This window comes from Balaenoptera ricei, chromosome 18 (genome assembly GCF_028023285.1).
Source record: "Balaenoptera ricei isolate mBalRic1 chromosome 18, mBalRic1.hap2, whole genome shotgun sequence".
NCBI classification, from domain to species: Eukaryota; Metazoa; Chordata; class Mammalia; order Artiodactyla; family Balaenopteridae; genus Balaenoptera; species Balaenoptera ricei.
In genome coordinates this window covers 8,949,453-8,964,293 of record NC_082656.1, presented here as the reverse complement: position 1 = coordinate 8,964,293, position 14,841 = coordinate 8,949,453, and the positions used below count along the sequence as shown (strand labels likewise).

The 14,841-nt window shown below is 40.5% G+C and overlaps 1 protein-coding gene across 7 annotated transcripts in view; it reads right to left on the bottom strand.

The window, feature by feature from the left end:
• The window catches only part of FRY (FRY microtubule binding protein), a 330,932-nt gene that overhangs the window by 76,530 nt on the left and 239,561 nt on the right, over positions 1 to 14,841 (bottom strand). For all 7 annotated transcript variants that reach the window (XM_059903257.1, XM_059903259.1, XM_059903260.1 and 4 more), the window contains 5 exons: positions 7,518 to 7,617; positions 7,033 to 7,204; positions 2,686 to 2,942; positions 2,070 to 2,216; positions 732 to 900 (listed from right to left, as the gene is read on the bottom strand). In XM_059903257.1, the coding sequence (XP_059759240.1) occupies positions 732 to 900; positions 2,070 to 2,216; positions 2,686 to 2,942; positions 7,033 to 7,204; positions 7,518 to 7,617 (845 nt within the window). The remainder of the gene's footprint in view (positions 1 to 731; positions 901 to 2,069; positions 2,217 to 2,685; positions 2,943 to 7,032; positions 7,205 to 7,517; positions 7,618 to 14,841) is intronic.

Here is a 14,841-nt window from a genome sequence, read left to right as displayed (position 1 = left end):
GGCTGCAAACATTCTTGAAACCCTTTCTTCCTGGCTACTTAGGTAACAAGCTTATTTATAGTGGCCAGCCCTGCTGTTAGCTGCTTTAGCATTTCTGGGTCCAGGAGTTATTAAACGAATGTTAGTGAAGCATTTCCAAGTACCTAGAGCTTCTGATCCCTAGGCCACTGCTTCTTCGCAAGAACACTGCTCTGGCAGCAGGATGTGGGGCACACAGAGGGCATAAGAGACCAGGGGAGGAGAGAGGTTTGAAGGTAGTTACAGTGTTAGGTGAATTGAAAGGAAGATAGCATCAAGGAATTTGAGGAGGGTGGTATATATTTCATAAAATGATGCTGAGAGACCAATTTATTGAAAGTGATAACACTGGTCAGGGGGCATTTTAGTAAACCCTGGGAGAATAATAGCCAAGAGAATTCCATCGATACAAGAAGGAAGGTCCAGAAATGAAATACCTAAATGATTAGTGTCCACTCTAAGCTCAGCCTAAAGCAAAAAGCTCTGTGGCATGTGAGTCCCTGGATCCCGACTACTGGTTATCCTTACAAAATCATTTCATTCATCAGCCAAGGCCCTGAGAGTCTCAGCTATCCGTAAGCCGTCTTTTAAATGAGTGTATATGCAGGAATAAGAGAAAGTAACAAACACATACTCATATCCTTTCAATGCTCTACATAAAGGTAAATCCAGAGCTCCACGACAAGGTGTCTACCCAGCCGCCTGTGTCCTACCGGAGGCTGCTGCCGAGGCCTTGCTGCTGGCTGCGAAGCGGTAGAAGGGCGGGTTGTCACAGTGCTGGACGATGGGGTTCACCGGCTCCGTCTGCTGTAGCTCAAACAGAAGCTCCTCCATGGTTTGAATGGTGTTATTACGGCACAAGTATATGGCCACCTTTTTAATCTGAGACGAAAAACAGAACACAAGGGATATCTTCCAGAGCACGCCCGCAAGTATGTTAGGCTGTCGACAGCAGAGATGGTAACCCGTTCATTTTGATGACCACATCATCCCCCAGGAGCGCTCACCCTATAGCTCATCCTCCTTCTCTCCCAGGAGGAGTCAAGTGTCTGGGTTAAAATTCACCCCTTTTCACATGCACAGCTGATAGGAGTGTGTGGTTAAAGGCCTTACCTTCCCTAATGGCTGAGTTTACGAAAGTTACTTTGGGGATAACTTGTGGGCTAAACATGATTCTATCTAAACTAAAAACTTGCCATGTAAGGTCTTATCTTGAGAAAGTATTTTATTTATACAAAACCATGGGGGAAAAACTGCTAGCTGTTTCTGTTAAAAAAAAAAAACAAAACCTCAGTCTCCTGCTACTTTCTTCTACCCAAGAAACAAACGAGTCTGAGCTGTCTGCAGAGTTTTAAGTTGCAAAAATAACTCTGGACTAAAGGTCTGCATCACCATAGCCCCCAGACCTGAGGCACGGAAGCTGTAACGCGGCTGATGTGACCCAGAACAGCCGGCAGGCACAGAATCTCTCAGAAAAGCAACCAGCGCACAGAGGCCAACTGAGTCAGGGCTTTAAACGTGTAGTGGGTTTGTTGATCACCTCACCTTTAAATACAAACACTAAGTGGTGGGAATCTCAGTAGGATTTCTCTTTGCTTCTTTCTCTCTCTTACCACCTGCCTTTGAAGAGACAAACTGGGATATTCTGCATTTTTATTGTCTGAAGAGCATCAGGAAGTAAACATGAAACACTTTATTAGTAAAAATATAATGGGACACCTAGTTTCTCTTACATAACAGGTGGGTCTAATGTTTCTAGAAGATAGATTTATAGGTAATTGTTAGAAAAATGTCTATGCCTAAATTCATAGGTTTCTGTGTCCAAAGTCTTAGAAAGGGGATGACAGAGGTGTCACTAGGACACTAGTCCGCATCTCAGAGGGGCAGAAGGGAACTTTTATATAATAGCTAGAAAGCTCACAGGAGATTAGCGTGACTGATGAAATCTGACATCTCTGTTCTACTTGGAGCAAAGAGCACATTCCGACTTGCAAACCGCTGATGGAACCACTGACGGAGTAACGACCACTGAAGGTCAGAGGGGCACTCACGTAGGGCAGGAGAAGCGTGTCACTGCTAACCCCACACAGGCTGATCAGGAACTGCAAGGAGACCCTCAGGTTGTTGCTCCATTTCTCGTTGTTGGCTAAAGCATTCCAGGCATTTTCCATTTCTGGTCCAGGAACTTCATCTCCATACTGTAACCAACAAAATAAAAACCGGCTCGGGAGACACATAGGAAAAACGTGAGGATGCAAAATGTCCGATCAAAAGTCATTTTAAGGGTCACGGTCATCTCAAAATCATAAGAAGGGGGAAAATGGCCATTCATCAGAAAGATGCCACTTTTTAGGAATTTATAATGCACAGATCACTAATGCACAATATTTATTCATATGATTTTTCAAATGTTAGGATGATGATGATGATGATGATTAGGATCACGATTAAAATTGTGGTAAAATAAACATAAAGTTTCCCATCTTAACCATTTTTCCGTGTACAGTTCAGTGGCATGAAGCACATTCACACTGTTATGCAACCGTCACCACCAACCACACCCTATTTTTGTGACTTTTAATGGTAGATGACACTTCCCCCAGGTATAATCCCGGGTTTCCCGGGATGTGGGAGCACGGGATGGAGGCGTGATTCCTTGGAGTTCACCTTGGCTGTCATGTACATGAGGTTATTCAGCACCAGGGACGTAGCTTCCGGGGAGCCCCAGCCACTGCCTTTCAGCCCGTGAGAAGCCGTCGCCTCTCCTTCCCGGTCCTTGACGTCGTCCTCTGGGCTGCTGGGACTCGACCCTGGGAGGAGCAGCCTGCTGTCCACCAGCTCGATGTTGTGCAGCCAGGGCAGCAGGTAGGTGAGCATGATCTGACGGCCGTTCGGGTGCGTCGTGGGGAACCGCTGGCTGACCTCTAGAGGGAAGGGCAGGGACCGAGAGCCACGTCATCTCATCAGACTAAACCGAAAGATGAACAGCAAGTGACAGATCCAACAGAGCCCTCCGTTTACAAAGCATTTTCATATACAGCAGCTCCCCAAGGCCATACAATCTTACAACTGAGGCTTGTCCTCCAGCCCCTCACTTCTCAGCAGGTGCTCCGTGGAGGAAAGTGAGAGCACAGCGGGGAGAGCACAGGCTTGGTGGGATGGGATGCAAGACCTCCTGGATTCAGATCCACTGCTAGTGGAAGAGGTACGTTAGGGTGGACAAAACAGGGGACTTGGAGTCAGAAGGACATGTGACCAGATCCCAGTTCTTCCACCTATTAGCTGCATGAGACTCTGGGATAGTTATTTAACCTCTCTGTTCCTCAATTTCCTCATCTGTAAAATGGGGCCCATCGGGTCCTGCATTAGGCGATTGTGAGGATTAAAAGATACAATCATAACGTGTATAATATACTCAGCACAGGGCCTGCCATCCAGCAGGCTCTTAATAAACAGCAGTTACGATTGTTGTAACAATGACTTACCTTTCAACTATGCCTATATTTTACAGAGTGCCTTGCATGAACCATTAGCTGTTAAAAAGTGAAATGCAAACTTCCAGGAAGAACAAACCCAGTGTGTGGACTCATGTCCGTGGTGTCTACTTGAAAACTGCCAACTATGTGGAAAGTGTGCCTTCAATGCCACGCTTTGTTTTACGAAATAAGGAGTCAAAAGGGTAAAACTATATGACCAGCCCGGTCATCTCACCATTACTTCCTCTGATAGCATTCTTACATTGTTTCACTGCCAGCAGCATTTAATTTTACAATCTGAATAAGCTTTCTATAGAAATAATAAAAGCACAGCTTTATGTATATGCTGCAAGTTCTGAAGTCATCTCCTATTTCTAATATTTATGGAAGAAACTGTTTTATCCTAAGGGAAATTAGAAAGCTTGGCCTGATGCATTTTTTATCATCCAGCGAGGCATGTAATCTCATTTAGAGAGCCCATGCCTGCTACACAATAGAACAACATGGATGCTAGGAATTATACCGAGATAATCCACCGCATCCCTGAAACAGTAGCTTTAATTGATTTGGCACTTGTCCTGAAATTAAAATGACAATTTTTTATTTTGAAGAATAAGAATATACTTAATGCTGTGCACAATAATCAGACATGTTATGCTGTTATATTTCACACAGGTCAAAATTTCAAAATTTACTTAATTTCTAAAACTTACATGAATGTGATGACTGATATCATGGATTTTTATGACACAAAAAATTTATTGGGACTTTGGAGAGAAATAAACCTTTCCAATCAGAGGGACAACTGCTTTAAGAATACCTGTCATCTTTCAACAGCGGTATAAAAATCTACGTAGCAATAATCACCTTCTATCATATTACTCATTTGTGTAAAATAAGTTTGCATTTATAGCTTTATATTTATAAATAATTTGCTTATTTATGTTTATTTTATCTTGTCAGACATAAGGTCTGAGGGGGTGGGGATGTCTGTCTGTGGTACCCCAGGCACCTCGATCAGGGCCTGGATTTTTAGAGGTGTTTTAAAGGGAAAAGAGAAAAAAAATGCCATGGCACACGGACAACCCCTCCTTCACCTCTTTAGAAACAAATTAAATAAACTGTGAGACAATGTCAGTGGGATCCCGTATACATTTGCTGGCTTTGGGGAGAGACCTGAACAACTGGCCTGGCTACGTACAAGGAATTAAGTCATCTGAAATTACAGGCAGTAAAAATCCCACCACAGGGTTTTTAATGGTGAAGGCAGTATAAACAAAAGCGAGGAATCTATTAAAACCTCCTTATTTTTCCATGTTATTTTTAACAACTTATTCCTCATAAATCAAAATAGCCAAAAGGTCAGTTCTTGACAGAGATTTAGCTTGAACTTGCAACTCAATACATGAGCCTCTTTTCTTATTAAATTTGCTGGACTGTTTATCTCCTCTCTCCCAAATTGTCAGCCTCTCCCTCTTTACTGGCTTCTCCTTCTCAGCCAAGAAACAAGCTCGAGTCTCGCTCATCCTCTGACTCTGCATCCTACTATAGCCCCATCCTCTCTTTTTTTGCTTCTTTTCAGCCAAGCCCCTGAGATCTGGCTTCTGCTGCTACTTCTCCATGGAAACTACTGACAGTTACCAATGAATTGTGAAATCCATAGGGTAATCTTTAGACCTTATCTCCTGGGATCTATAGGACTGTGGACTGCTCCACTCCGTCTTCCTAAGTCCTGTCTTCTCTAGGTTTCCATAAAACACACCTTCTAGGTGCTCTCCTTCTATAAACATGCCTCCCTTCCCTCTCTGCTCCCTCGCCCTTCCTTGGCCTGGTCCTTAAAAGTTGGGGGTCCAGGTTCTTTCTTTCACTCTGTACGCTCTCCATTCAGGACCTCATTTATTCCCATGGTTCTGACCCCTCTGGTCTTCCATGAGTCACTACCGCTGGCCTTCCCTTGACCCTGGTCTGTCTGTACTCAGGATGTCCAACAGATGCCTACACTCAATAACCCAAACCGAGCTCATGATCTCTTCCTTGGCCTGACTCTCCTCTTCTCCCCGAATCGGCTCTCCAGGTGGGGTTATCACCACCCATTTCCCAGATACGGCACTAGGCACTCCCTTTTGTGCACTCTGCCCAGTAGCTCTTGACTCTGGTCTCTCCCCTCTGCTCTCACTGGGCTGTCTGAGTTCAGGTCCTCTTCATTTCCTCCGTGGACTACTGTCATCATTTCTCAACTGGTCTCTTCTCTCTAGATTGGATGTTCTCTAATCCATTCACCACACTGCAGTCAGTCTTTCTAAAATGCACTCTGATCTCGTCCCCTCTCTTCTTGTTTGAAACTGATGAGTGGCTTTCAAAAACCAAGCAGCTTGCTTGGATGCCCTTCCTGTTCACAGGCTTCTGAGGGGTTTTAAGGAGAACGTATGTGGTCACTGGCCTACAAACTCCTTAGGGTACAATACAAGGCCTTCCAAGATTGACTTCTGCCTCTCTGCCTGTCTGTGACCATCTCAAACTTTCCCCCTTCCCTGCATGTTGTATTAGCCAAACTGACTACTATATAATCTCTCAAATGCATCATTCTATTTTATACCTCTAAGCCAATGCATATGATATTTCCTTGGCCTGTAATGCCTGTCTGCTTGCCAACTGCAATGTCAACTATTTATCTGCTTTGCAAATTTCTACTCTTCTTTCAAATTGCAGCTCAGACATCAACTTCTCTGGGAAGTCTTTTCTGATATTCCTGGCCCAGTAACTGATTACTCCTTGATCTTCCATCTCATACAGAGAATGTGCTTTTTAAAAATTGTATCATAATCATATGATTGCACAGCTTTCTTTATTACTAGACAATGAAACTTTGATGGGAGAGGCTGTTTAATTCACCGCGGTATTCCTAGGATCCAATCACAGTGCCTGGCATACAGGTGGCACTCAAATCTTGGTTGAAGTGAGTAAAAATAAATTTTAGTTTTCCAAGAAGAAAATTAATTTATCAAAAAGGTTTTCCTTGAAACCTTCCACTGTTTCAGGCACAATGCAAGGATGTGACTAAGTCTGTCTCAGATAAATGGATTTTCCAAAACATGATTCACAAAGACTACTCGTAAAGATGTGCCCTGATTCAAACTCTCAACAACTGATACATGTAGCAACATTCAAGCTACAAAATACCATCATCACCACCACCAAAAAACAACTTACAGCAATTATTTGTATTAGAAGTTATACCACCCGTATTTAATTTCTTTGGGAAATTTTACATACACAGTGTATGTAAAGTATTATGATTCATCTAAGCATCTTCACATTTGTCCTATGTTTATTTATACCTACACTATTTTAGATAAATACACTGTTTTAAAGATATTCTAGAATTTACTTTTATATGTAACCGAACTTAGCCCAGAGTAATTTTGAGCTACAAATTTAGCATCAATAATTTTGATTCTAAATTACACTAGAATTTAAAAAGTAAGAACACTTAAAGCAGAAATGATCACACATGTCATGACTGACTATCACATGGTACCTGAGAAGAGAGGAAGAGTGAGCTCGGGGTACATCCTGGCCAGTTCACACGACAAGAGGGTTAGTGACACACTGTACAGGGGCGGCAACGGGCCGTGTGTTCCATAGAGAATACTTCCAGGTCTTTGTTCAGCTACTTTCTTCGAGTACACAAAAAGCTTTGCTTCAAGGATCTATAAAGAAGTAGTAGGAAAGTAATAAACAGTATGAAAAAATATTGGCTGGCTATCTCACAGTATTTATATTGAATAAAGTTTTGTAATAAAAACTAATGAATGAATATTTTAATATTGTATTAAAGGCAAAGCATCAGCTGCTTCCTATGTTTACAGGAGATTATGTAATTGTTTTCTCACTCATCATATCCACCGGTGATATGCAGAAATAAATAAATACGTATCAATAAATAGCAATCCAGTAGATCAACTACCATTTCTATTTTCTGTGCTCGAGGATGGAAATTTCAACGTAGTCAATGATACGTGCCTGCATGAGCTGCATGGAGATTTCATAAATCTCTCTGTTGGTGTCAGAAGCCTTGAATAGAACAAGGTTTAACAATGTCACTATGTCAAAGGGATAGTTCCTAAAAAAAAATAAACAGCATAGTTTAAGAGACAGCCTGGCTAGTAATCTTGATAAATCATTACCTCTCAAAATTCTAGATGGCACACTGACCTCGGTCACACTTACTAATGACATTCCCAAGCCCACGTGGCCATTCCCCCACCCCCTCATTCTTTTGCTGTTTATTAGCAGGTGAAGGGAAATAGCTCCATTTTTGGTTAAAATTGAATATAGTCACACCAGGATAAATGAACACAAAAGTCTATCTACTGCAAATAGATTTCAATGAAAACCAAATACAAGAGGAAAAGAAGAAGACAATATGTCTAAATTTCTCAACAGCTCACTGACGTACTATTTTCATTCAATCTATCTAAATTTATTAAACACCAAACATCTATCAGAAACAACTGCAAAGTACGGATGATACTAAGTTAGTAAGGCTGGTGCCCTCCCCTAAGGAAGGCTTACAGTTTAGTTAGGGAGACAAACTATACAGTCTAGTTATGATGAGCTATGGTGGGATTATCCACAGCATGATACAGAATCCCGACAAGGGACACCTACATCAGACTTGGGGTTAGAGGACGCTTTTTGAAGGAGGAAACAAGTAAACTAAGCCCTGAAGCGCCAAGAGACATGGTAATTGTTAGCAAGGTCATGGAAGGGGTAGCATGGGGCAGAGAGAACAGCATTTTGAAAGGTTATATATGAAAACACCTCTCCCCCGTTACACAGAATTTTAAACATAAATGTGGTTATACTACCTACGTGCATTGTTGGGGGACTCGCTTTTTCACCAGACAGTGAGGCTCAGTCTTTCGAGTAGCCGGACTGTGCTCCACAGCACGGACGTACCGCTACTAACCGCTGTCGTAGTGGGTGCTGTGGTGTGCCACCCTGGTCCCCCTCCAGGACTGAGGCACTCAACCTCCCACCACGGTGCTGCGGGCTGATACCTTTGGCTGAATACCTCTCTGGGAATTGCCTAGGCCAACGTCGCGCCTACTCCCCCGCAGCACCCCTGTGGGATTGGCTGAGGCTTCTTTCCTCTGCCCTCTGTTCTGTTTCCCTCACTTCCCCACAGATGTTGATCGCAAGGGCATTCCCTAATAAATTTCCTGGACTCAAATCTCCACCTCAGAGTCTTGCTTCCTGGCGAAGCCGAACTTTGACATGTGTTGACAGACATTTAAAGGTTATTTTCATTTTTTTCACTCTGATAATACCACAAACACCAAATGTGCAAGTATTTCTTTAGAAGAACAGATTTCTAGAAGAGGTCATGCAGGGTTAAAGGGCACATTAAAATTCTGGTAGATAACTGCTATATTGCCCTCCAAAGTGGCTTTACCAGTTAGCACTCCCAAATGATTGCTTTTCTAGAACTTTAATTTTAAGGGAAGCAAAAATGCACGAGGTTGATGGGTTAGGTGAGAAATTGGGCAAAGCCCCCAAATAATGGTGGTGAGGATGACGATAAACAATGGGTAACATTTATGTTACGATGTGCTTACTTTGTGCTAGTTATTGTACCAAGTCCTTTATCTAGATTTGTTATTTAATCTTCACAACAAGCTTGTGAGGCTTAAAGAAGTTAAGTACTTGCCAAAGGTTAGGGAGAAGTAGTGGAGCCTAGATTCCATCCTGGATTTGTATGACTCCAAAGAATTCAAACACTTATCCACAGTGCTATCAGCCTCTTGGACACCTCACAATAGATCATTTCATGGCCAGTCTAATTTGGAATTCTTACAAACTGCAGTATCTGGAAACAGACCTTTCTGACTGTGAAAATAGAAAGGTAACTTTCTTCTGAGCCCCATAGTAGCAGAGATGTCTTACCTACATTGCTGTCTCTGACACTGGGATTTAATACATATGTTTTTTTAATATAAATAAACACTGGAAACTACTAAGGATCACTGGGGATTTAAAGGCAGTAGAAGGGTAGACAAAGCCTCCCTCTTATGCAGGGCTATGCACTTGACCAAGTAATTAGGGAATTCAATTAGCTGCTTAAGACTGAGCTACGGAGTTTAAGGGGAACAACAGTGAAAGAAATAACACAGATAGAGAAAATGAAAGAAACCCAGAGAAGGAAAAAATTAGAAAGCTCTCAAATGAGTACAAGAGCATAAATAAAACATCTGTACTTAGCTGTTTAAAATAGGCTTAGAAACCAAATCTCACATTTTTCAGTATTTAATTATTCAACATAGGCAGTGGAAGGGTAAAAGAAATAAAGACAGCTGTGCTCATACAGAATAAAAATAAAATGGTAAAACAAATATGAAAGGTAAATATGGGTCAGAAAGTAAACAAGAAATAAAACTGTTTTTTCAATCTGAAAGAGAGGAGATTTTGAAGAATTTGAGACATACCCACTAGCTCTGGCTTACTTAGAACTAAATGACGAAGCTCAGGATAATTTTATTCTAAAGAGAAGCAGAGGGCTTCCCTGGTGGCGCAGTGGTTGAGGGTCTGCCTGCCAATGCAGGGGACACGGGTTCGAGCCCTGGTCTGGGAGGATCCTACGTTCCGCGGAGCAACTGGGCCCGTGAGCCACAACTACTGAGCCTGCGCGTCTGGAGCCTGTGCCCCGCAACGAGAGGCCGCGATAGTGAGAGGCCCGCGCACCGCGATGAAGAGTGGCCCCCGCTTGCCGCAACTAGAGAAAGCCCTCGCACAGAAACGAAGACCCAACACAGCCTAAATAAATAAATTTAAGGGCTTCCCTGGTGGCGCAGTGGTTGAGAATCTGCCTGCCAATGCAGGGGACACGGGTTCGAGCCCTGGTCTGGGAGGATCCCACATGCCGCGGAGCGACTAAGCCCGTGAGCCACAGCTGCTGAGCCTGCGCGTCTGGAGCCTGTGCTCCGCAACAAGAGAGGCCGCGACAGTGAGAGGCCCGCGCACCGCGATGAAGAGTGGCCCCCGCTCGCCGCAACTGGAGAAAGCCCTCACACAGAAACGAAGACCCAACACAGCCATAAATAAATAAATAAATAAAATATTAAATAAATAAATTAATTAATTAATTAATTAAAAAAAAAAACAAATACTAAAAAAAAAAAAAAAAAAGAGAAGCAGATTTTACCAGCTGATATGATTACATCATAGCTCTTTGCCTCCAACAGCTGTTGAATAATAACAGCTTTGTGTTTACAGGGTGCTTACTACGTGCTAGACCTTAGGTCAATAGATTGGTTTTATTTAATTCTTACCCTAACCCTATTATCACTCCCATTTCACAAATGAGTAAGCATTTGTAGTAACTTGTTCAAGAGCACACAGCTTAATGAGAGGCAGAGCTAGAATTCAAACTCAAGACAGTATGTTTCCAGAGCCCAAATTCCCAAACTCTGTATACTCTCCTGAAATTCTCCAGCTGAGTGACACAACCAAATGAGGCTCTACATCACCAGTTAGGGCGTATGACTGAGATTCATGAATCATAAGCTTCCCTTGTCTTCCTTGGCAACAGATGGATGCTATTCCCTTAAGAAATGTGGGGCATTTACTTTTAAGGATTCAAGTTTGCATTGCCTGATTTAAATTAGAAAAGATTTATAGACAGTTAAGGCAAGGCAGACATGCAAAGAACAATGACAACAAAAACCACCTCCAAAAATAAACCCAACAAAATTCTTTAAAAATTAAAACTTTGATCTTGCATATAATTCTAAGACATCTATTAACTATATTCTAGTAGTATGTTACAGAGTAAGAGTAAAAACAATGGCATTCTTAAGTATTTAATTAAATGTGAAGAGAATTCTGTTGAGTTAAGCTAGTGATTGGAAGCGGTCTATACTTTTAATATAGAGCATACTATTTACCTTGATTTATAACCTTGGAAAGCCATTTAATCTCTTTCTCAATTTCCCTATCTCTTCCAAACTGATATAACTTGGAGTTGAGGGAAAAATTAATAAGAACACACACAGAAACCAAACAGTTATTTGAACTAATGCTGCCTGACAGGTGAGCTATTTTCTTTTGGGCTAAATTATAGTACTGAGCTGCATTTAATAGATTTTAATCAAATATGAAACATACATTATGAAAAATGCTTCAAAACTAATATTATTAGTTCTACCATCACTTTCTACTTTTATCCTCACTTCCCCTGGTCCTATTCATGTTCCACTCTGACTTCCAAATCTCTCAACGTCACCAGTCAGATCGTAGTTATAGTTAACTTATAGTTTTGACTGGAGACCAGCAAGTTCACAACACACGCACGTACGCACACACACAGAGAGTCATTTATAGAAATAAACTAAAAAGAAGAATGCAGAGAACCATTTTTTCACATTATCACAGCTGCTGAATATAAGGATTGATATATTAACTACGTAAAAATTGCTTTAGTTCTAAAACTAAAGGTAGAAAATTTTAATCCACAAGAGCATTTTTAAAATGTTAAATCTTTTAGGTATTTTAAGGTAAGTTATAAGTGGTTCCTTAATAAATGAGTCTGCTTATAAACTGTCATATTCCTACAAAAATAAATACAGTGTATGATCATTCTCATTGGACAAGGAAGAGGTAATTCTTTTCTTTACAGGAAGAATTCTTCACTTTAGGGTATGTCTTGTTGCAGGAGTTACTGCACAGACACCTTGTTTGAGGAATTTAAAATATGATCCAATTCATGTATGATTTTTTTAGGAACAGATTATTTCATAAGTTATTTAGGTGTTTTTTAGAAGCAAACTTGCAGAAAACAAAGTCTAAAACACCAGAATTGCTTTTGAAAAAAGTACTGAAAACTGAGGTGTGAGGATTGCGCAAACAAATCTGGAGGCTTATCCAGACTATACAGACGGAGAACTTATGGGAAAAGAGGGCAAATTTAAGCCACAGCTGAAACGTTAAATTCTGAACGTGCCCTGTGGTGAGAAACGACCACCATTTGTGGTCACATGTTGGCTACTGCCTTGGCAGTGAAGTTGCAGCCATGGCATTGCCTGGCCCTCTGACCTTCCCTCTGAACAGATGAGTGTTGTGAAATAAGCTGATAGGCGATATTTGTTTAAGAAACCAAAATATTTTAGGATGCTATCTTAAAAAATCTACTCTAAACATAGAGGGCTTTATATCCTAATATTTTTGTGACTGAGATATTACTGGAATTGAGACTATATTGCTAAAGTCATAAAACATTTATTTGTGCTCCCTAAAAAAAAATACCTAGATTTATCCAGAGGAATGCAGTGTGATATTTTAGGAGAGGGCCATGTAATGAAATAAATGTGACTAGGATAGTTCAAACCAAGTTCACTGGGAGAAGGGCAGTGAAGAGAGCAAACTTTTATTACTCTCATTTCTGTCAAATGAATCTATGGTCTAAGTCATAGATTCTAAATACATTTTTAAAAATCAAAGAACAGAAATTTATTTTTAGAATGTTGAAATACCTGAAAATAAAACAACACTCCAGAGAAAGAGACTCTTATAAAAAATGTTATTTTGGTAATATCCAATACAATAAATAAATATTACTTGGTATTGCTAACATCAAGAAATAAACCAATGGAAAATCAGACAGTTTAGATTATGTTCATCTGATATGACTTTTATGGAAATTAACGTATATATAGAAAAAAAATTTTACTACTAAGATTATGGAAAACGAAAGCTTTAGACATGAAATGTTATCTACTATCTTTATAAAAGAAAGAAAAATATTAAAGAGAAACTTGCCTCTTTAAAAAGCATGTTCATTTTAGGTTGATTGAAAGTAGATGTCTTCTAAAATACTGTTCCTATTAATTTAGAACCATAACAGGTTGGAATTTACAACTAATTTACATTTATTCCCTTCACCCTGTAGCTCAAGATAGCTATTTAAAATGCAATATTTAATTAAAAGGGACAATCAACAGCCTATATCAGTCCTTTCAAAAATAAACTTGTGACATAAATAACAGCAAGATCCTTTTTGACCCACCTTCTAGAGAAATGGAAATAAAAACAAAAATAAACAAATGGGACCTAATGAAACTTAAAAGCTTTTGCACAGCAAAGGAAACCATAAACAAGACCAAAAGACAACCCTCAGAATGGGAGAAAATATTTGCAAATGAAGCAACTGACAAAGGATTAATCTCCAAAATTTACAAGCAGCTCACGCAGCTCAATATAAAAAAACCCAGTCCAAAAATGGGCAGAAGACCTAAATAGACATTTCTCCAAAGAAGATATACAGATTGCTAACAAACACATGAAAGGATGCTCAACATCACTAATCATTAGAGAAATGCAAATCAAAACTACAAATGAGGTATCACCTCACACCAGTCAGAATGGCCATCATCAAAAAATCTACAAACAATAAATGCTGGAGAGGGTGTGGAGAAAAGGGAACCCTTTTGCACTGTTGGTGGGAATGTAAATTGATACAGCCACTATAGAGAACAGTATGAAGGTTCCTTAAAAAACTGAAAATAGAACTACCATACGACCCAGCAATCCCACTACTGGGCATATACCCTGACAAAACCATAATTCAAAAAGAGTCATGTACCACAATGTTCATTGCAGCTCTATTTACAATAGCAGGACATGGAAGCAACCTAAGTGTCCATTGACAGATGAATGGATAAAGATGTGGCACATATATACAATGGAATATTACTCGGCCATAAAAAGAAACGAAATTGAGTTATTTGTAGTGAGGTGGATGGACGTAGAGTCTGTCATACAGAGTGAAGTAAGTCAGAAAGAGAAAAACAAATACCGTATGCTAACACATACATATGGAATCTAAAAAAAAAAAAAAGGTTCTGAAGAACCTAGGGGCAGGACAGGAATAAAGACGCAGACGTAGAGAATGGACTTGAGGACACGGGGAGGGGGAAGGGTAAGCTGGGACAAAGTGAGAGAATGGCATGGACATATATACACTACCAAATGTAAAATAGATAGCTAGTGGGAAGCAGCCACATAGCACGGGGAGATCAGCTCGGTGCTTTGTGACCACCTAGAGGGGTGGGATAGGGAGGGTAGGAGGGAGACGCAAGAGGGAGGAGATATGGGGATATATGTATATGTATAGCTGATTCACTTTGTTATACAGCAGAAACTAACACACCATTGTAAAGCAATTATACTCCAATAAAGATGTTAAAAAAAATAAAATAAAATAAACTTGAGCTGCCTTCTCTCGATTTCTAATACATAATAAGCTCTTTCTTGGGAATAGCTTTTGCAATATGGGGAGCCTTCATTAATC